The 23,988-nt window shown below is 42.2% G+C and overlaps 1 protein-coding gene across 3 annotated transcripts in view; it reads left to right on the top strand.

Moving 5' to 3' along the window:
* The window catches only part of glis1a (GLIS family zinc finger 1a), a 401,984-nt gene that overhangs the window by 4,131 nt on the left and 373,865 nt on the right, over positions 1–23,988 (top strand). For all 3 annotated transcript variants that reach the window (XM_087990769.1, XM_087990768.1, XM_087990770.1), the window contains exon 2: positions 9,506–9,873. In XM_087990769.1, the coding sequence (XP_087846895.1) occupies positions 9,540–9,873 (334 nt within the window). In that variant the 5' untranslated portion in view covers positions 9,506–9,539. The remainder of the gene's footprint in view (positions 1–9,505; positions 9,874–23,988) is intronic.

Here is a 23,988-nt window from a genome sequence, read left to right as displayed (position 1 = left end):
GAGCTTGGCTGCTCGTGGAGTACAGATTTACATTGCAACAGCTAGAATATTATTGGTGTTCATAATCTTTGCTGTATCCCATGCCTTCAGCTTTTTTTAAATTTCAAAATATACTTTATTTGTAAAAATATCTTTTTATACATATTATATGTATATATACACACAGAACAGTTACAAACGCAGTTCAATTCTGAACAGTAGAATATCAAGGAAACAAACAAACATTGGAGTTTGACTCTATCTAACAAAGCCAAAGCCATCTCTTACTTGAACCAAATTATATTTACATGTATTTCTGGCAGATAACTAAGCGGATCCCCATTTAACTTCAGCAAGAAGGAAATCAGGAGGGCAAAACAGGGACATGAGATAGCGTTGGCAAATAGAATTAAGGAGAATCCAAAGGGTTTTTACAAATATATTAAGGGCAAAAGGGTAACTAGGGAGAGAATAGGGCCCCTCAAAGATCGGCAAGGAAACCTTTGTGTGGAGCCACAGAAAATGGGGGAGATACTAAATGAATATTTTGCATCAGTATTTAATGTGGAAAAGGATATGGAAGATATAGACTGTAGGGAAATAGATGGTGACATCTTGCAAAATTCTGGATTAGTGTTGCTGGTAGAACACAGCAGTTCAGGCAGCATCCAAGGAGCTTCGAAATTGACATTTCGGGCAAAAAGCCCTTCATCAGGAATAAAGGCAGTGAGCCTGAAGCGTGGAGAGATAAGCTAGAGGAGGGTGTGGGTGGGGCGAAAGTAGCATAGAGTACAATGGGTGAGTGGGGGAGGGGATGAAGGTGATAGATCAGGGAGGAGAGGGTGGAGTGGATAGGTGGAACAGGAGATAGGCAGGTAGGACAAGTCCGGACAAGTCATGGGGACAGTGCTGAGCTGGAAGATTAGAACTAGGGTGAGGTGGGGCAAGGGGAAATGAGGGAACTGTTGAAGTCCACATTGATGCCCTGGGGTTGAAGTGTTCCGAGGTGGAAGATGAGGCGTTCTTCCTCCAGGCGTCTGGTGGTGAGGGAGCAGTGGTGAAGGAGGCCCAGGACCTCCATGTCCTCGGCAGAGTGGGGGGGGGAGTTGAAATGTTGGGCCACGGGGCGGTGTGGTTGATTGGTGCGGGTGTCCCAGAGATGTTCCCTAAAGTGCTCTGCTAGGAGGTGCCCAGTCTCCCCAATGTAGAGGAGACCGCATCGGGAGCAATGGATACAATAAATGATATTAGTGAATGTGCAAGTAAAACTTTGATGGATGTGGAAGGCTCCTTTAGGGCCTTGGATAGAGGTGAGGGAGGAGGTGTGGGCGCAGGTTTTACAGTTCCTGCGGTGGCAGGGGAAAGTGCCAGGATGGGAGGGTGGGTTGTAGGGGGGTGTGGACCTGACCAGGTAGTCACGGAGGGAACGGTCTTTGCAGAAGGCGGAAAGGGGTGGGGAGGGGAATATATCCCTGGTGGTGGGGTCTGTTTGGAGGTGGCGGAAATGTCGGCGGATGATTTGGTTTATGCAAAGGTTGGTAGGGTGGAAGGTGAGCAACAGGGGCGTTCTGTCCTTGTTACGGTTGGAGGGGTGGGGTCTGAGGGCGGAGGTGCGGGATGTAGACGAGATGCGTTGGAGGGCATCTTTAACTACGTGGGAAGGGAATTTGCGGTCTCTAAAGAAGGAGGCCATCTGGTCCTCCTGGGAGCAGATCCGGCAGAGGCAGAGGAATTGGGAATACGGGATGGCATTTTTGCAAGAGGTAGGGTGGGAAGAGGTGTAATCCAGGTAGCTGTGGGAGTCGGTGGGTTTGTAAAAAATGTCAGTGTCAAGTCGGTCGTCATTAATGGAAATGGAGAGGTCCAGGAAGGGGAGGGAGGTGTTGGTCAGGGTGGAATGTGTTGGTGAAGTTGATGAATTGCTCAACCTCCTCGCGGGAGCACGAGGTGGTGCCAATGCAGTCATCAATGTAGCGGAGGAAGAGGTGGGGAGTGGTGCCGGTGTAATTATGGAAGATCAACTGCTCTACGTATTCAACAAAGAGACAGGCATAGCTGGGGCCCATACGTGTGCCCATGGCTACTCCTTTGGTCTGGAGAAGGTGGGAAGATTTAAAGGAGAAATTGTTAAGGGTGAGGACCAGTTCGGCCAAATGAATGAGAGTGTCGGTGGAAGGGTACTGTTGGGGACGTCTGGAGAGGAAAAAATGGAGGGCTTGGAGGCCCTGGTCATGGCGGATGGAGGTGTAGAGGGATTGGATATCCATGGTGAAGATGAGGCGTTGGGGGCCGGGGAAACGGAAGTCTTGGAAGAGGTGGAGGACGTGGGTGGTGTCTCGAACGTATGTGGGAGTTCCTGGACTAGGGGGGATAGGACAGTGTCGAGGTAGGTAGAGATGAGTTCAGTGGGGCAGGAGCATGCTGTGACAATGGGTCAGCCAGGGTGGTCAGGCTTGTGGATCTTGGGAAGGAGGTAGAACTGGGCAGTGCGGGGTTCCCGGACTATGAGGTTGGAAGCTGTGGGTGGGAGATCTCCTGAGGTGATGAGGTTCTGTATGGTCTGGGAGATGATGGTTTGGTGTTGGGGGGTGGGGTCATGGTCGAGGGGGCAGTAGGAAGAGGTTGACGTTTGGCTTCAGTGGTGTAGAGGTCAGTGCGCCAGCCTACCACTGTGCCCCCTTTATCCGCTGGCTTGATGGTGAGGTTGGGATTGGAGCAGAGGGATTGGAGGGCTGCGCGTTGTGAGGGTGAGTGGTTAGAGTGGGGGAGAGAGGTAGACAGGTTGAGGCGGTTAATGTCCCGGTGGCAGTTGGAAATGAAGAGGTCGAGGGCAGGTAATAGGCCAGCGCGGGGTGTCCAGGTGGATGCAGTGTGTTGGAGGTGGGCGAAGGGGTCCTCAGAAGGTGGGTGGGAGTCCTGATTGTGAAAGTAAGCTCGCAGGCGGAGGCGACGGAAGAATTGTCGACGTCACGGCGTGTATTAAATTCATTGATGCATGGACGGTGGGGGATGAAGGTGAGTCCTTTGCTGAGGACTGATCGTTCTTCCTCAGTGAGGGGGAGGTCTGGGGGGATGGTGAAAACTCGGCAGGGCTGGGAGCTGGGATCTGGTGTGGGTGTAGAGTGGGAGTGGGGACGGAACCTGTAACTGGAGTGGGTGTGATGGTGGGGGGAATGGGGGTGGAGTCATGAGCAGAGGTAGTGTTCCCCTCAGGGTTCTGGGGGGTGGGGATAGTGACAGTGGGGTCTATGGGGGGCATGTCAGCAGAATGCAGGTGAGTGGCGCTGGTGGGGGCGGAATTGGTGATGACCACGGCAGTAGGGGTGGCGGAAGTCACTAAGCATGTGGCATCAGCGATGATGTGAAGGGCGGAAGTGATGTCATGTGTGATGCATGAGGATTTGTGAGGGGTGGAAGTAGTTGTGGGAGTGGCCATGATGGGGGCAGAATTCACATCATCAATCAGCGTGGGGGTGGCAGCTGCATCAGCCGCATGGCTAATGGCGGAATAGGTTCCGAGGCCAGGGGACTCTTCTGGAATGTTTGAGGAGCACTGGTTATGGAGGTGGGTGGATAAAAGTTTGTTGTACTTACAGTTTTTGATGTTTGAGATGGAATTGAAATACTGTTTGTTGAGAGTATGAATTCTCCTGAGGATGTAGTACAGAGTGGGTCCTTTTCAATTCTGAGAGAGTGTGGCCCTCAGCTGAGGCAGGGCAGACTGTAGAGAGGTTAGGTGCCGGCGCATTGCTGCAAGCGTGGAGCGGGGCATCTTGAAGGAGAACTGTTGCTGGTGTTTTTGAATCTGTAGTCTGTACTGTTTGTCCTGTTCGGGTCCGAACTCTGCTGGTTTAAAGGTGGTCTGGAGTCCGTGTGGGATGAGTTGTTTTTACATCTTGCAAAATGTCCAGATTACAGAGGAGGAAGTGCTGGATGCCTTGAAACTGTTAAAGGTGGATAAATCCCCAAGACCTGATCAGGTATACCCAAGAACTCTGTGGGAAGCTAGAGAAGTGATTGCTGGGCCTCTTGCTGAGATATTTGTATCATCGATAGTCACAGGTGAGGTGCCGGAAGGCTGGAGGTTGGCAAACGTGGTGCCACTGTTTAAGAAGGGCGGTAAAGACAAGCCAGGGAACTATAGACCGGTGAGCCTGACCTCGGTGGTGGGCAAGTTGTTGGAGGGAATCCTGAGGGACAGGATGTACATGTATTTGGAAAGGCAAGGACTGATTCGGAATAGCCAACATGGCTTTGTGCGTGGGAAATCATGTCTCACAAACTTGATTGAGTTTTTTGAAGAAGTAACAAGAAGATTGATGAGGGCAGAGCAGTAGATGTGATCAATATGGACTTCAGTAAGGCGTTCGACAAGGTTCCCCATGGGAGACTGATTAGCAAGATTAGATCTCATGGAATACAGGGAGAACTAGCCACTTGGATACAGAACTGGCTCAAAGGTAGAAACAGAAGGTGGTGGTGGAGTGTTGTTTTTCAGACTGGAGGCCTGTGACCAGTGGAGTGCCACAAGGATCGGTGCTGGGCCCTCTACTTTTTGTCATTTACATAAATGTTTTTGATGCGAGCATAAGAGGTACAGTTAGTAAGTTTGCAGATGACACCAAAATTGGAGGTGTAGTGGACAGTGAAGAGGGTTACCTCAGATTACAACAGGATCTTGACCAGATGGGCCAATGGGCTGAGAAGTGGCAGATGGAGTTTAGTTCAGATAACGGCGAGGTGCTGCATTTTGGGAAAGCAAATCTTAGCAGGACTTATACACTTAATGGTAAGGTCCTAGGGAGTGTTGCTGAACAAAAAGACCTTGGAGTGCAGGTTCATAGCTTCTTGAAAGTGGAGTCACAGATAGATAGGATAGTGAAGAAGGCGTTTGGTATGCTTTCCTTTATTGGTCAGAGTATTGAGTACAGGAGTTGGGAGGTCATGTTGCGCTGTACAGGACATTGGTTAGGCCACTGTTGGAATATTGTGTGCAATTCTGGTCGGGTTGGACCGAAGGGTCTGTTTCCATGCTGTACATCTCTATGACTCTATGACTCTAAAAAGACTTCAGATGGCGGTCTTTACCCACTGCACCTTGGCGGCTGGTGTTTTAGTGCGTCCTTCAGCGCATAGTCTTGGACCTTGTAATGTGCCAGTCTGCAACACTGATTAGAGGTCAGTTCCTTTTTTTAGGAAAACCAGCAAGGTTTGGACAGACCAAAGAACATCTTTCGCTGAGTTGGTGGTCCTCTAGGTCCAGTGAATGTATGTCTTGTTGTGTGCCCCAGGAACAGAATATAGAGCACAGAGTCCCAGGTCACAGAACTGCTTGGGCCAAACCTGAACAAAAACCATTACATCTATCTCCAGACTTCCTTTGCAAAGACACATTCCAGAGGGAGATATGTGATAGTCTCTACACCCCTGCAGCTGCTTCAAGGGCAGTGTGCGGTGGTGCAGACAGACTGGGTGTATAAGAAATTCTGGTTGAAGATTGATAGATGGCAGGAACCTCAGAAGAAGCTAACAGGGATTATGCATATTTCTGGATGAAGGTTATTACAATTTTTCAAATTCATTCATTGGATGCAGTGTCCATGGCTGGACCATCATTTACTGTCCATACTATCTACTTTTGAGAAGTTGTGTTGAGCAGTGTTCTTTAACCACTGCAGTCCATTTGTGTAGATACAACTATCATGCTGTTAAGGATGGAGTTCCAAGATTCCGACCCAGCAACATTGGAGGAACTGTGGTATATTTTGAAGTCTGGACGATAAGTAACTTAGTGGGGAATTTGGATATACCTGCTGCTTTTCTCCTTCCAGAAGTAGTATTGTAGGTTTGGAAGCTGTTGTCTCAGGAGCCTTGGCAAATTTCTGTCGATGTTACGTACTGCTGCTCATGAATATTTGTGGATCTGGTGCAAATTAGGTGGGCTGCTTTGTCCTGGATGTTATCATGCTTGTTGAGTATTGTTGGAGCTGCACTCGTCCAATCAAGTGGGAGTGTATTATCACACTCATGACTTTGAGATAGATAGCTTTGAGGATTCAGAGGATGAGTTACTTGCTGCAGAATTCCCAGCCTCTGACCTGCTCTTGTAGCTACTGTTACTTATATGGCATGTTCAGTTCAGTTCCTAGTCAATGATAGCTCCCTAGAAGTTGATAGTGGGGTATTCAGTGATGATGATATTACTGTATGTCAGGGGGTGATGGTTAGACTCTGTCTTGTTGGTTATTGACTGGCACTTGTACACAGTGAATGTTAATTTCCCCACCTGCAAATTGTCTAGATATTGCTGCATTTGGACATTGATGTTTCAGTACATGAGAAATCGTGCATGGTGCAATCATTGGTGAACATTGGCATTTCTAACCTTATAATGAAGTTAAGGTCTTTGATGAAGCAGCTGAAGATAATTGGGTCTAGGACAATCCATTGAGGAACTCTTGTGAGAAGTCTGTAGCTGAGATGACTGATCTTCAATTACCACAAACATCTACATTTCTGCCAGGAATGACTCCAACTAGCAGAGAACATTCCTCCTGTTTCCCATTGACACTTGATGCCTCACTCAGTCAAATGCTGCCTTGACGTTAAGGGCAGTCACATTCACCTTACCTCTGGAATTCAGCTCTTTTGTCAATGAAGCCTGTAATGAGGTCAGGGACTCAATGGCCCTGGCGAATCAAACTGAGCAACAGTGAGCAGGGTATTGCTCAGCAAGTGCTGCTTGTTAGCACTCTTGTCCAGTGATCTCATCACCTTTTTCCTCTCTTTACCTGATGAAAGAGCAGTGCTCTAGAAGCTTGTACTTACAAATAAACCTGTTGGACTGTAACCTGGTGTTGTGAGATGTTTCACTTTACTGATGACTGAGAGTAGATTGACAGGACAGTAATTGGTTGGAACAAACAGAAACAGAAATGTCTGGAGAAACTCAGCAGGTCTGGCAGCATTTGTGAAGAGAAAACAGAGTCAAAGTTTTGGGTCCAAAGACCATTCTTCAGAACTGGGTTAATTTGTCCTGCTTTTTGTGTACACTGCATATTAGGGCAATTTTACAGATTACTGGGTGAATGCCAATATCATGGTTGTGGTGAAATATTTTGATATGGAGATGCTGGTGTTGGACTGGGATAGACAAAGTCAGAAGTCACACAACATTATAGTCCAACAGGTTTATTTGAAATCCAAAGCTTTCGGAGCATTGCTCCTTTATCAAGTGATTTCAAATAAACCTGCTGGACTATAACCTGATGTTGTGTGACTTCTGACTCTGAAATACTTTGGCTAGGGATGTGACAAGTTCTGGAGCACAGGTCTTCAGTACTATTGCTGGAATGTTGTCAGGGCCCATAGCCTTTACAAGATCAAGTGCCTTCAGTGAATTGAATTAGCTGAAGACTTATACCTGTGATGCTGGGGGCTTCCTTTAGCTTCGTCTGGATTGTTTTTGCATTGCCCAATGTTGGGAAGTGGGAAATATTGATCTAATAAATCACCATTAAATACTCTGTCTCAAATACCAAAGAATTTGGCAGCTCAACATAAGAGCCAAAAACGAGTACTGTATCATTTACACTATATAGTGTGTGTACTACATTGTGTTTATAAATATCATTTTTGATAAAGAGTCATTTGTTGGTGTTTGATTACAGTTATACAAGAAGCCAAGAATTATAAGTGTCAGGATCTAAATGTTACCTTCTGAAACTATTCAATTCTATGATTGAGAAGTAAAGGAATTAATAAACAGGCTTTTTTAAATTTAGGAATGATAGCTCTGCAAAATATCGTTGTTTTAATGTCATGATGATTCAAATTTGGATAATCCAAAATTCCTGTTGTGGCAAAGTTGTCAGGCACTCCCACTATCAGAATAAGAAATCCAACAGAAGGAGAGCTGTTACAAGCCAAAGTGCTGGATTTGTAACTCCAGATTAGTCAAATTCATATGTCCTTTTCATATGACCATGCCAGTTAATTGGAGTTGTGTTAGACCATGCAAGGATGCAAAATCAAGGCAAGCCTACAACAGATGCTACAAAATTGTCTTGGTCTCACTTTGAATAAGTATGTATCAAGGGAATATTTACAATGTGGTTGAAACTGGACTATTTTACTGGCTTTTACCAGATCGCTTGTCGAAGTTTAAAGGTGAAATGTGTAATGGTAGAAAGTGAGGCACTGTCATGGCCTGCACTAACACTGACGGTGCTGAAAAGCTGCAGCCTCTTGTGAGAGGAAAGTCCAAGGTGTCATGTTGTTTTGTGAATGTGAGTGGATGACCCACAGAGAACGAGGCTAACAAAGCCACCTGGATGATCTCCAGCATTATTGAGGACTGGATCAGGGCAAATTGTACCAAGGGAAGAAAAGAAAAATTATCTCCCTGATGACCCTGAAGAATACAATGAATGCCTGCTCACTGCTTATTTCCACAACTGATGCTCAAAAGATCATAGATGTGCACTGGGATTTCTCACTGCAGCACAAAAACACAGAAAGCATGTTTGACTGCACTGACAACATGGTAGGCACCTCCTGAAGACAGCTTGCAAAGTAGGAAAGATTACTGAGCTTTGCCTGTGTTAACTCAGAGTATTTTTCAAAGCCTTTTGTTGTACATAGTCAGGCCATTGGTAGGTGTGAACAAACTGAAAAACAAAGACAATTTCATATATTTACGACGTCACTTTTTTTTGACATGAATCGCATTTGAAATCAAATTGGGTTACATGGAGGGTAGGGGTTGTGTGGGATGTTTAGGTAGGGGGCTTTCTTGACTATTTTGAAGCTTTGCATAAAAAAAATTCGTGAGACGGTCTCTTGCAATTCAAATTATCATGTTTTACCACATTGTTGTTATGTTGCGTCTACACTCTTTGCATTGAAAATATCCAGTACACAAACCAGCCATTGAGTGATGACTATGCCATCAGTTAAGCTTCAGATGAAACAGAAAAAGTTTAGGATAATTTTAAAATTAATTATAGATATTACCATTTTCTTTAAAATCACATTTCTAAAAAGGAACTAGTTCAGTGTAGGCCAATGGACTGTGTGGTATAAAGATCATAAATACGCCAAGTTCAGTTTTGGTCTGTGACTAAGTTCACTGTTCTCAGCTGGAGTTGGGACATTGTGAAATTACCACCAATGTTGATGGGGTAACAATTTTCTGGGACCTGTGTTCCTGGGTGCTGTCGAGTTACCCTTGCAAAAAATTGTGTGTGTCTTGATGTTGGGTTGGGAACAGAGTAGGGGTTGGCTCAGATACGCTTTGTAATCAAGTATTGAAGGATATTTAGCATCTTTACTCAAAGATGAAGATTAGTCAATTGCAAATACTTACCTTTGTCATTATACCACAGCAGAAATCTGCTCATTTCAGGTGTAATTGGGGAAGAGAAAGAAAAGATTTGGGACCTATGTTCAAATGTATTCAGTTTGCTAATATTCCTTATATGAAAGAAATAACATTTAAACATTTCTCCAAATATATTTTTGATAGGATTTATGCTGTGAAGGCCTAAAAGGAATAGAATATGCACAGTGGGAGTACTGCATCCCAAGCCTTTGGGATGATCAGTGGACACCGAATGCCTGCATTGAGGGATTATTCAAGAATGACTTCTTCAGCAAACAATAAAACCCTTAGCATGGTTTCAGAAAATTCTTCTCCCAATGAGGATAAAAAGCCATGTAGCAACAGCCATGCTGGTGTTGTACCTCAGAGGACTCCAACAGAAGATGCGATTCACTTACTGTCTGTCAGTCCCAGCAGAGAAAATATGTTGGAGGAATTCCAAATTCCAAGTAAGACACATAGCCCTAAACCTACTAAGCAGAGCTTCCTGGTCAAAAATCGCAACAATAAAGGTAAGGGACAACACAAGGACATTTCAGTAACTATTTTGAGAGTGCAAACTGTCTCAAATAACATCTAAATGCAAAAGAAAAATGTATGACTGCTGTAGTCATGATTAGTTTGTTGGAAATTGCTTAAATCTGTGTGCTTTGCAAACTGAAGTTATTGGAAGATAAACATGTTTATCGAATTTAAGCTCTATTGAGATCCACATATAGCTAAAGACCAGTTCCAACATGAATTGATTAGTTCAATTTCCATCTTAATCCCTGGACTGCTTGAGAATTTCTTTTTGGTAATGTGCTTTCAGGTTGAAGTTTGAAATAACTGGTGTCCTGTTAGATGAGGGCAGTAGCAAGTTTAGTGATCACTGACTTAACTGTGCACTTTAAGAAGTGAGGTGAGATGAATATTTGTGTGCTTACATGTTCATATGTTTCTCAGCAATAATAGTTGAAAGCATTAAGAAGATATTAGTACTTGGTTTACTGATCTGGAAACATCTTGCTCATGTTGCAAATTTTCTCCACTTCTGTTACTCTCTTGTATGCTTCTCCTCTCATCTCCTCTTGGCCCTACTTTTCACATCGCACTGTCCACTCCACCCCTTTCAAATTCTCTCTTTTCCTCTCTCCTTTGCTTGTCTCTCCACTTTTGTCTTTATCTTTGTCCTTTCCTCTCCACTCCTCTCTATCTTTCTGGAGTACAGTTCTGGTCAACAGTATCCTAGTATATTATCGCAAGCAAGTTTTTTCCATGTGTCCCTGCAGATAATGATTCCAAGCAGACCATCTAACTGATGTGAGAGACATTATGATGAAGCCTGGTCTGGCTGCTCTGGCATGATTGTGCATGTGCACACTTACATTATAGCAGGAGTTACTGGTTAGTAATCTGGAGACAGAACTTTCCCTGGTGATGTACACTAGAAGACTAATTGTAACACATCCATTTTCTCCTTGGTTGTGTATAGTTCTGGTTTTCAATCAGTTATTTTCTGATTTTTAAGTGTTTTGAATCACCCCCCAGATGCCTGGTTCTGGACATACTTCGGGAATTTGAAATGAAGAGGCAGTAGACAGGTGTTTCAGGGCAAAAGAACCTCTTTGTTTACTTAAAATATAAAAGGTAAGTACAATATAAGAAAGCTAGGTCAACGCAATAAACAATGAAATTGACACAATTAGTTGTACACCAGTAGCTTGATTGACACTATAAGAACACTCGGAGAAAGTGAGAACTGCAGATGCTGGAAGGGCTTATGCCAGAAACTTCAACTCTCCTGCTCCTTGGATGCTGCCTGACCTGCTGTGCTTTACCAGTGCCACATTTTTCGACTATAAGAACACTATCCTACTGACATACACAGAAAACAACAGTGTTTAATTTCAGACTTGTTAATCAGAATTCCTACACTTAGGGTCCCAATGCGCTGTCATCACCTGTCTTCCTCTCCCTTGGTTGGAACTTTGGGGTATTCAGTATTTAAGCTCACCACTGAGAAACATGGTTTTGAAGTGCACCTGGCTGTTGAGGTTATTGCAATTGTTTGTCTTGTTTCAGAGTAGGCCCATGTCTGGAAGCTGTTGTTCAGATAGTGCTTGGTTGGCTTCCTCACCTCAGATGTCCTTTATTCCGATGATACTCTTGGTTCAACTTTTCGAGTCAGCTTCTCTGTTCAACCTGATTGGATTTCTCTTGGGTCTTGCTTTAAAAGCTGCTCATTGGGCTGGAAGTTTATTGTTGGAAAAAAGGCCATCTCCTCAGGTGAGATTGGGGCTGGCTGTTATACTGACTGTGTGCCTCGTTCACTACCCTCAGATCTATGGTCTTCTTTAAGCTCTTGATGTTCTCTTCTGAAGTCAATTGGCTTTCCAATGATTGGAGTATGTGTGAATGAGTTTTGATCGAGGTTGAATGACCAATATCTCTATCGGCCCCCTACTGTCTCAGCTGTGTAGCCCGAAATGTAAAAGCTGTCTTGGGCTAGTGTCTGTTTTGATCAATTGTTCTTTTAGAGATGTGGTGTAAATTGGGATTTCAGGCTGAACAATAGTCCCAGACAGAAATCTCTATCCCTAGGCCCTGTTGGCTGTGTATTTTCCACAGAGCTCAGGCCAGCTGTCCCCTTTACTTCTAAAAGTTTCAAGAACTCCAGGATTTTGTCCAGCATTTTAGATGTTGGAGATTTTTGTTTGATCCTACAGCTGAAAGCAGCCAACCTAACACTGCCCAGAACCTAGCTGGCATGTTGGGAACAGCAATTTTGAGTTGTCACGTTCACTCACCAAACAACTGAGTATTTAGTCTGAAAAGCATTTATCAGATTAATTTGATGGTTGCCAGATTGAAGAGTGCATGCATATGAATCATCATCATAAAACAGACCTATGTAATGGCTATTTTACACAAAATCTTATTATGCTGAAGTATCCTTACAATTTGGATCACTGGATCTAATCACATAAATCCTGTCAAGCCAGAGTTTAAGTTGTAGAAGCGAATCATTAACACTGTGAGAGGATGATGACCATGCAATGTTAGAGGAACTATGTGTCTTTGATTGTGAAGAAGGGGAAGCAACTATTACTGTGTCAACTGGTGCAGAGGATTACTTTCTTTTTAGTCTATGGGTCTTTGTTTGAATATATACCAGAATATTGGAATAAGAGTCTCCTTCCTTTGTTGATCGCAAGGATTTAAGTGGAATGAGTTTGCAGCAATGTCAACTCAGTTCATTGTGCAAGTGAACCAAAAAAACACACAGAAGTACCTCTAAATAAGCATATTTTGTAGCATTAGTCCTGGACACAAAAATCACAGGACAATTAGGTGGGAAAATGGAAATGTCCACTGGTGCTTTTCTGAAGTTTTAGGTAAGGCATCAAGTTTGGCAGAAAAGAGCAAATGTAATTCCATCTATCTTTTATGAATATATGGATAGAATTGGAAGCAATATTGACCTGGACTTTTGGAAGCGTGTCTCCAGTTAGATTCTTTCCATCCATTTCAGTGATAAATATTTTTGTTCTCTGAGATGTTGGACATACAAGCTGGTAGTGATGAAGGTAATGAGGTATCTGCAATCAGCAGTCTAACACTTGTAGATCCAAGCAGGTTCTGTTAATGTTAAAAGAGAACTTCAAACTGCCAAAATAGTTGAATGTTTAAAACAAATGAGTTTTACTTTACATACTGTGTGACAGGGGTGATGTGCTTCAATTATACCGGACTCTAGTGAGAGCACATCTGGAGAACTGGGTACAATATTGTCTCCTTATTAGCAGAAAGATGTAAATGAATTGGAAGCCACTCACAGAAGGTTTGCTGGCATAAACCTAGATGTATTATCTAATGAGAAAAGTTTGGATGTATCTGATGGAGTTTAGAAGAATCAGAGGTAACTTGATTGAAACAGATAAGATCCTAAAGTGTCTTGATAGGTGCAAGTGAAAAGATATTTCCACTTGTGAGAGAATCTAGAGTGACGGGTCACAGTTTCAATGCCTTCCATTTAAGACAGAGATAGGGAGAATATTTTCTTCAGAGGGTTATGAGTCTTTGGAGCTCTCTTGTTCACAAGGCAGCGGAAGCATAGTTTGAATATTTTTAAGTCAGAAGTAGATAGATTATTGATAAGCAAGGACTGAATGATTATTAGGGCTGTTAGGAATCTGGAATAATCAGATCAGCCATGATCTTTATGAGTGTCGGAGTAGGCTTGAGGAGTCGAATGGCTTAATACTCCTCTTAATTTGTAAGTCTACATGTAAGTAAAGCAAACACTGTTAAATAAACAATGTTTTCGGTGAATACTCATACCTTACATTGAAAAGCAATAGTAAAAAATAATCACATATACTTTAGAATAAAATAAACCTCGCCTTTTTCTTATGAATTTCCCCAGAAACCCTTTTGGCCAATCAGACTGTTGGAGGTTCCTTCACTTCGTGAGACCAAACTAAAATGCCACAGCTATCAAGAATTCACTTCCAATCTCCTCAATTGCTATAACCGAAGATATGAACTTTCTTGGATCCTCCTACTAGCGGAGTTGTTGGTCGGTTGATTGAGCCGGTAGATTTTCTTTGCTTCATCTGGAGGCTACACAGCACTGAAGATGTCACCCAGAAGGGGGAACAAAAAATTTGTAAAATATTCAACTGGCTTGGCAAATCAACCAACAACTCCAAGCACAATCTGAGCTACAGATCTTCACAAAAACCTTCTCCTAGCCTCCAGCTAAATTACTTTCCAATTTGCCTTAGTTTCCTTACAAGGCTTCACTACCCTCTTGCTGGAGGCCTCCACATCAGAAATACTGAAGCTTTCTGACAGCCATTTTAATTCTGCTCTAAGCTGCTTTACGGCTGTTAACAAGCTGTTTTTCTGCCTAAGGAGAAAGTGAGGACTGCAGACGCTGGAGATCAGAGTCGAAGATGATGAGCTTATGCTCAAAACGTCGACTCTCCTGCTCCTCGAATGCTGTCTGACTGGCTGTGCCTTTCCAGCACCACACTCTGCAACGACAACTGCTTGTTGAAGAGGGGCTTACCCCCATCAACATAGATTCTGTTCACTCTATGAGTAACACCAACATGAATCCACTGAAAATAATGTCACAAAGACTAGCAGTGGGAAAATGGATGCCTCAGTGGTGTTTGATTACGATGCCCTTCATGGCCCCAGTTGTATTTAAAACTCAATATCTCCAGTCACAGATGAGGAGTAGTGAAAGGTTGGACTCTATGAAGTGCACAGGATCAGAGGGACCTTGATGTGCATGTCCATAGATCCTTGAAGACAGCATAACAAGTAGATAACTTGGTTAAAAAAAATTTATGGGATGCTTGCATTTATTGCCCAAGGCATTGAACACAGGAACAAGGAAATGCTGGAGCTGTATACAATGTTAATTAGCCACAGTTCAAGGATCGTGTACAGTTATGATTGCCACACAGAGGAAGGTCGCGATTGCTGTAGACAAGGTGCAGAAGAGGTTTACCAGAAGGTTGCCTGTGCTAGAGCAAATCAGCTTTGAGAGTGAGGAGATAGGCTGCAATTGGTCTTCTTATAGGAGGGAAGATGGGAGGAATCTAATTGAAAGGTAGAAAGTTTTGAAGTGTATTGACAAGGTAGAATAGGAAGAAAGTGTTCCCCTTAATAGAAGGGGTCAATAACTAGGGGATACCTTTAGAGTAGGAGCAGGAAGTTTAGAGGGATTTGAGGAGAAAATCTTCATCCAACTGGTTGTGGGTATCTGGAACTCACTGCCTGAAAGGATGAAAGAGATGGGAACTCTTAAAACATTTGAGAGCTACTTAGCTGAGTATTTGAATCCCATCGTATACAAGGCCACGAGCCAAGTGCTGGAAGATGGGATTAGAATAGATGGATGTTTGATGATTGGCATGGATACAATGGGCTGAAGGACCTCTTTCTATGTTGTAAATCTTTTATGACTCTATGACTTTACATAAAAATCCCACAGACAACATTCCAGGATTCCAAACAAGGCTGCATCCTGAATTACTCATGGCTTTGGCACTGAGGTTAACTATGTCTGATAGATAGAAATCAGGACAATTCTCCTCAGGCTAACTGTTTTCAGTTCGCCAGCTAAATAAAGGCTACCTGTAATTTTTAGGGCTTTTGCCTTGATAACTTTTGACATCATTAGTACACACAGACTTAATTTGAATTACTGTTATTTAAGGTATTCTGGTAGTTTCTAAAGTTTAATATTTTTAATTTCCTTATTCTTACAAATTGAATCTTCCCAAACTAGAAAGTTTACTTTAAAATATTGATATGAACCATGAACTAGATAATTATGATACAAAGGCAATTACTGATATTTATCTTTGCACCTTTAAAGTAATAAAGCACTGTGTTTCTGGAATGAACCGGAAACGTAATTTACGTTTGGGATTGATTTAGAGAAGGGAGCAGAGGTCCCTTTCAGCTAGAAATATGCCTGAAGACCAAAACCTTCTATGGGTTAACTGTAACCAACTGAAGCTCACTATAAAGAACAATATTAAGTAGACTCTGATAATATTAAAAATTAAATGAAATCCAGACATTTTCCTGTTTTGATACATGACCGAATTACAATTCTGTTACTCTGGGATGAGATCAAAAGTTGACAGCACGTTAGGAAACAGTGAAACTGGTTTGAGGAGTTACATTGGAGTGGGAAGATGTGCAGAGTGAGTGGACCCCCAACAAATAATTCTCAAGCAGTTTTGGGAGCTGCCACTCAGTTAGAAAAAAACAAATGAAAAATTGAAATGGTGGTAATAAAACTTGACAAGAATTAAATATAGCTCCTGGGAAGAAACACTGAACATTTGAAGTAGTTATTCAATGGTGTCAAAATATCTAATGCTGATGGCCTTAATCTTGTTAATTAGCTAGATACTGAATCAGGATGAAATTAAATTTTGGCTTGTGGTAGAATCTTGGTGGGATTATGGGGGGAATATTCATTAAGTTGTTTGGCAATAAATATTTTAAATAGTGAGATTCAAGAAGGTGCAGAAGGAGCTGCTGATATACAGTTTCTGCAACACCAAATTTGAGTTTCATCTCAATTTGTCCTTCTATTGTGCAGCTGTAATTAAAAAAGTGAAATGTTAATCAACATATCTGAGCATAAGGTAAAAGTCAGAGGAAACCATGGTCACCCTGTACAGTTTTAATTTTTCTTCAGTCATTCTTGAGATGTGAGCATCATTGGTGCGGCTAGAATGGATCATCCATCCTTAATTGCTTTTTAAAGAGGACAGAGATAAGTTTGCTTCTTCTCTGCTGCAATTTTGTAATCTAGTGCCCTAGCAGGACAACTTCTAGTGCAAAGGTTAATGTCTCTGACAAACTGAAACTTTAGATTTGAGTTCCACCTCAGAGCTTATCACCCAAGGAAGGTATATTTATAACATGGCCAAATGAGTTAACTATCAACCTGCAAATCTTGCGTGAAACATGCCAGTAGCATGTAGTTGGGCCAAAAAAGATTCCTGTGCTGTGTGACAGTGAGGCAGTTGGAGACTCAAACAGCACTATCAATAGCTTCAATCTACAACATGGATGCAAGAAAATGCACATTGCCACAGCAATTTTAACTCCCTAAGAGAACAGGAATATTTGGTCAAACAATGTTTTGAATATTAGTGCTCTCAGTGCAGACCTCCATAAATGGAACTTCATCTGTGTCCATGTAGTGCTGCAAAATGACATAAATATGCATTTAGCACCTACATAGAGAGTCTTACAAGCACATGTAAATTAAGACCATTGCCGAAACTGAAAGTGGCATACACCATGTCTTCACACATGGCACCAAGTGCCTTCACTAGGTTTTCTCCTTTCCCTGCCACCCACTACATCTTAGTTTAGTTGCTGGTTTCACAGCTGAGGTGGAGGAATCCTGCTAGACAGAGGAGTCCAATGGCCTTGGGGGGTTTCGATAGGTAACTCTGTGGGTGCTTATGTTTAGATAGGTCAAACGTACTACCAGTCTTCGTGTCAGGGGCCTGTGCTTTGGACCACCCCATCCACTAGGATTTCCAAGATTCTGCAGTGTCATCTTCACCTTCTCCAACATGTTCAAAACTCTGTCCTTGACCAAGCAAAGTAGCTGTGGAATGCCACTGCTCATCCAGGTGCGCAGCTTGCTCTTAAAATATGACGTGGCATAAGAGATGCTGGAGTTAAGTGAATATCTGTTGAGTGGTGAGTTGTTGAAATGGCATTTAGTAAGATGGTGTGGAAGTCAGATGTGAGAGGTACCATAATGGGTTAATGCGGTGGGATTGGTTAGATAGGGCAAGAAAGCATGCAAAGGCCTCACAATGAGAAATCCTCCAAGAATTGTGATTCAGGCCATAGTATTTGAGTTGCCTTGAGGGATCCTCCGTATGTACAAACTGAGGTCCTGTCTAGTCTCTGAGGTCAATGCAAAGAAGTCCGATAACAACATTTTGAAATTGAACAAGTGAGTTATCCCTGGTGGCCTGGACAATATTTATCCCTCAATGAACATTGAATAAAACCTAATTTTTCTGGGCGTTATCAGATTACTTTCCATAGCAACTTGTTGGGCACAAATTGGCTACCACATTTTTTACGTTACAACAATGATTATATTTTAAATGTACTCCATTGGGTGTAAAGTACTTTGGGAAGTGCTAATGTCCTGCAAGAAACTCAGCAAATGTCTCTTTTTTGTTTTCTTTTGTTGTTGTTTGGAAAGTTCTAGAACCTTTACCCAGTGACTGAAGAAATGGTAATGTTGTTCCAGGCCAAGATTACATGCGACTTGCAGGGGAACATGCAGGTTTAGGTGTTCCCATGCATCTGCTATCATTGTCCATATAGGCAGTAGAGTTCAAGGGTTTAGGAGGTGTTGTTGAAGAAGCCTTGGTAAATTATTGTAGTGCATTTTGTTGATGGCACACATTGCAACTTTGTTGCATTGGTAATGCAGGAACTGAATATTTACTTTGGTGGCTGGGATGCCAATGAAGCAATTTTTTTGGCCAGGGTGGTGCTGTTGAGGTTGTTGAGAGGTATTGGAGCTGCAACAATCAGAGTAATGAAGGGTATTCTGTCACTCTTCTGAGTTGTGTTTTGTGTATGGGAGACAGGCTTTGGGGAGCCAGAAGCTGAGTGACTCAATGAAAAACACCCAGCCTCTCATTTGCTTTTATAGACACAGTATTTATGTAGCTAGTCCAGTTCTGGCCGAGATGTTGATGATGGGCCTCCCAATGATAATACCATTTATTATGGAAAAGAGGACTTTAGATCCTCTAATGTTGAAGATGGTTATTCTGTGATATTTGTGTGTTTTAAATATTAGTTGCAGTTTATTGGTCCAAGCCTGGTGTGTCCCAGTCTCCTCACATGTGGATGTGGATTGCTTTATTTTATGAGGTATTGCATATGGAACGGAATACCTTATAAACATTAGTGAACAATCCCACTCCTCATTGATGAAGCAGACGAATATGGATGAGCCCAGCTAGGACAATACATTGAGAAATCCCTGCACTAATTTCCTTGGATTGAAATGATTAGTCTCCAAAAACTATAACTATCTGTGTGCTGGCATGATTTTAACCCAAAGAACAAAAAACAAAGAAAATTTACAGCCCAGGAACAGGCCCTTCGCCCTCCAAGCCTGAGCCAATCCAAATGTATTGTCTAAACCTATCGGTCAATTCCTAAGCATTTGTATCCCTCTGCTCCCCACCTACTCATGCATCAGTCCAAACGCATCTTAAATGAATCTACTGTACCTGCCCCTGCCACCTCTGCTGACAACACGTTCCACCACCCTCTGTGTGAAGTACTTGCCACATTATCCCCCTTAAACTTTCCACCTCTCACCTTGAAAGCATGACCTCTTGTTATTGAATCCTTCACCCTGGGAAAAAGCTTGTCTCTATCCACCCTGTCTATACCCTTCATGATTTTGTAAACCTCAATCAGGTCCCCCCTCAATCTCCTTTTTTCTAGTGAAAAATAAACCTAACCTACTCAACCTCTCTTCATAGCTAGCACCTTCCATATCAGGCAATACCCTCTGCACCCTCTCCAAAAGTTTCCACATCCTTTTGGTAATGTGGTGACCAGAACTGTACACAGTATTCTAAATGCGGCCGAACCAATGTCTAGTCCAATTTAAACATGTCTTGCCAGCTCTTATGCTCAGTACCCCATCCAATGAAGGCAATCATATCAAATGCCTTCTTGACCACTTTATCCACCTGTGCAGCAACCTTCAGGGTACAATGGACCTGCACTCCCAGATCTCTCTGCCCATCAACGTTTCCCACGGCTCTTCCATTCATTGTATAATTTGCTCTAGAATTAGACTTGCCGAAATGCATCACCTCACATTTGTCTGGACTGAAAGCCATCTGCCACTTTTCTGCCCAACTCTCCTATCTATCTATATCCTCCTGTATTCTCTGACAGTCCATTATGCTTTCTGCTACTCCACCAATCTTCGTGTCATCTGCAAACTTGCTGATCATACCAACAGTGCCCTCTTCCAGATCATTTATGTATATTACACAACAATGGCCCCAACACTGACCCCTGTGGAACACCACTGGTCACCTTTCTCCATTTCGAGAAACTCCCTTCAACTATTACTCTCTGTCCCCGTGTAAAGTTTTCTTTTTAATTTCTATGTTAATTTGTCAAGCACATTTTAAATTCTGTGTCCCGTTCTAGCTTCCAAAGTAGACGTTTAAGCCTTGGAGATGGTTTAAAAAAGTCTCAAAGGGTCATGGCTAATTTACAAATGCCTGACTTGGAGTGCTTGATGCTTAAACTCTGTGTTTGAATGGTAAAGTGTTCCATACCCTCTCCATCTCACCCTAATATTAGTGAGCACAAAAGAAAGCAAAAAATGAAGCAAACAAAAAATCTTTGAAAAATAATATGCCCGACTGTATTGTGCCTTCTAAACCGTTCTTGTGATCTATCACTAGGCAGTAAATATTATATTAATTGCTTTTTGAAATTCAACTCAGTGAGTTGCAGGGAATTGTTACCTTTCTCTTTCTCCCTTGAGTGACTAGAGCCCTGTTTATGAGACTTTTGCTCACAAAGTCTTTTAAAATGGTTATTCCTTTGCAATGTTGAGTCATTGCAGTTTCCTGGGTTAATAGTTTCTTCCACATTACTGTTTGCCCAATGTCAATCAGCCTTTTCATCCTCTAACAAAGAGATGCACTTTTCAGAATGTCTCAAAGAACTTTGTAGTCAATGCATACTTTTGAAGTGCACTCACTGTTACAACATTGGAAATGCATCATTCAGTTTGCACACAGCTAGATCCCACTAATTGCAATATGATCTTGACCAGATAATCTTTGGTTAGTAGTTTTAGTTGATGGATAAACTTTGGGTAAAGCACTAGACCTCCTTGCATATCTTTATCCTTGTACAGACAAGAGAGCATGTAAGACCTCAATTCAATATATATTCTGAATGACAACATCTCTGACAGTGCAGCACTCCACCAGTACTACAATTAAATATTGGCCGAGATGATGTACTCATGTACCTGGTGTAACTTGCAAGTTTCTAATTCGGAGGTAAGAGTGGGACTGGTGAGCAAAAGGTGACATCTAATATATAGTTAAAACCAGGTTTTATATTGTCAAATCATGTCAATCAGGGCCAAAATATAGATGTAGAACAACAATATTATTGAAAAGAATAAAGAGAAGATGGGGTAATGAAGGAGTTACTGGTTAAGTAATAGCTCCCATATACATTATTTAGCTTAATTATTATTGTTTTTATTATTCATGTATACACAAAATGTTGAAGCTTGCAGGAGGAGGAAAAGATTAAGAACAGTGCTTGGAAAAATGAGGTCAAGTGGGAGATTCCTAATCTCAATATAGTGAGGATTAAGGAGAAAGAACAGTGAGGCAAACAGCATAGAAGGAGTAAAGTTAGAAAGACAAGAGGAGCATTGACCAGGATTTTATTAATAAATTAGATAAAATCAAGAAAGACTGGAGTACAGAAATAAGATTGAGCACTTAGAGGTGGATGAAAAAAATTGTGGCTAGAATTTTACCCTTTGGTGATGGGTTTGGATGACAGGAAGGCTGGAAAATGGTGTAGGATGGCATTTTAGGGAGTTTCCTGGATGTCTTCCCATCACCATGCCATTTTGCAAGCTACGGAAGAGCTGGCAAATAAACTGTCCACTGGGAACTCAGTTGAGCAACACAAGTAGCCAATTAAGGTCCTTTTCCTCCCCTCCATGGTCATTTTGCTGAAGTCAGAGATGGGAGGTTATTGCAATGTGGGAGATTGTGCAGTAAAGCCTGGTGATCTCAGACCAGACTCTGGGCTGAGTGTCCTTTTCTCCAGTTACTCCACAGTCGATGGAACCGTCTCTCAGTGGCAGTTCCTCCTCTCCATACTTCTTTGATTACCTGGGTGTGTCTGCCTAACCCAGCACTCACAAAGCCCCTTTACTCCTCTTTGAGGTCACCTGGATAATGAAGTATTCACTGTTTGAAGTTACAACTTCAGAAATAGCCATTGCTAGTAGTGGTTTTGGTGAGCTGGGCCAGCAGCTCTTGGAAGTAGGCCTCAGCGTCAGTTGGGAAGACATCTTTGGCAGAGGTCACCTAATTGGTCACTATGGTAAGGACAGTTCTTCCCAGCTCCCTTGGTCTTCTAGTCTGGATCACCTCCTACTCCTGCCACCATCAGCAGGAATTCAGTTGTCCTTGTAAAATTTAGTCATGTAGTTTAGTAGATGAGCTCCTTCAAATTCTTGAAGAATGCACAAAATATACTGGAGACTCAATTCAGAAATGGGAGAGGTATTCACATCTTGGGTGGACTTAGGTTATAGAGTAATGAGAGAAAATTTCCTTGATTGTTATATCCCCAGCTCTAATCCTTCAAGACAAAGGGCTGAATTGCACCATATTTTGACAGTTATTTTTGTTGAGTTTTATGGAGGGTTTCTGTCCCTGAGGATTGTGAGTTTTCTTTCACTATCATTCCAAACCTGCCTCATTCACTACTTAGTCTGCCCCAATGGAACCCCTTTAATCTGATGCTAACCCAATTCTCCCATTCACAGTATTAGAAAATACTTGCCATTGCTGTGGTATTTCAGGATCCCTGATGCCAGTCCATTTTGAATTAGTGACATATGGGTTTTTCTTTGTGTCTGAAGAGTGTAATGATTACGTGGGATGTATTTCTGTAGAATAGGTGATTTTTAAACTAATTTTGAGTAGCTTTCAGATGGGTTTTCTTTTGGAGGTTTTACAACTGAGAAAGGTAGACCATTATGCATCAAGACATTTGATCAGAAAATTCTGAATTTGTTTTAAAGTTTAAGGATAGCATCCATAACTTGGTAAAATGCTATTTTCTTATGTCAGTTTTGGGACAGTTCTGCAGAAACCCTTTGAAGAAGATGGATTCATAAACCAGTACTTCTGAGAAGGAGAGAAAATAGTAAAACTAGAACAAAGAGTTTGGTAATAGTTCCAGATGATAAATATTTGGATTAAAACCCTGAAGACATTAATTGAAGTTGAAATCCTTTAAACTGAGGTGTTTGAAAAGTCCATAGAAGGGCAACCTGATTTTCAAGACTGGGAGTTGAAGTCACAGTTAACTTACGCTTATTGAGGTAGAAGAAAATTTTTTTTCCTCTGGAGTGAATTTTGCACAAGAGGTGTTTTTGGATATAGTCAAGGGGTACTTTTGGAATCTGTAAAGGAATGTTTTGGGATTAATGGGATTGTATATCTACTGTCTGTTTCAAAATCTTTGAAAGCATATTGTATTTAGATAGTTTGGTCTATTCTATTTTATCTTAATTTCTTAATAAATTTTAGTTTTATTGATGCTTTTGTTTCAATGGGAGACCATCTAGTTAAAACCAAAACAAAACAAAATATGATCTACCAAGCCAGATTTCAATCTTAAATCTGACTTGTCCAGTAATAATGTCAACTGGGATCATAACACCACTTTACCAAATGCCAGCTCCAGGCGTATGAAATTAAATATCAAATCTGTTGGTGCACTGAACCTCCATGGAAACCAGATGGTTCACACTGTTGATGAAAATCAACAACCACCTCCGCCCCCACCCCCACCAACATGAACCCTTTCTCTCATGCTGTGTCACCTCTCCCCAAATATTTGAGTTGCCCGTTTTATATTGTCTTCTGCTCTGAATCTCAGAATTCTGCTTCCAGTCCCTATAATTAAGTTCCTCCACCTTTCTTCCTGTAGCACTGGTCCCCTGACAACTCCTTCTGTTAGTAGATAGACTGACCATTGCCCATCTCCTTGAATAGCTTGGCTGGGTAGTGACCAAATCCATGACTGATATGTATACAGAATCCTAGCTGTTTCCACGACTCCCTGGACTTGTTGCACTGTACCCTCAAGGCTGACTATGACCAAGTCCCGAGATTGAAGAGATGTGGAGCCCCCTGACTGTGACTGTCTTGACCTGATGTCTGATTGTGCCCATGCCCCTGGACTGAAATGGGAGATTGTCCCACACGTACTGTGCCAGGATCCTTTAATTGAGGTGTGGCTCCTTG

Source organism: Chiloscyllium plagiosum, unplaced genomic scaffold, assembly GCF_037043375.1.
Source record: "Chiloscyllium plagiosum isolate Xiang-an unplaced genomic scaffold, Cpla_swu_hap1 HiC_scaffold_9, whole genome shotgun sequence".
Lineage (NCBI taxonomy): Eukaryota > Metazoa > Chordata > Chondrichthyes > Orectolobiformes > Hemiscylliidae > Chiloscyllium > Chiloscyllium plagiosum.
The sequence above is the reverse complement of the archived record's forward strand: the minus strand, read 5'-3'. Positions and strand labels throughout refer to the sequence as shown.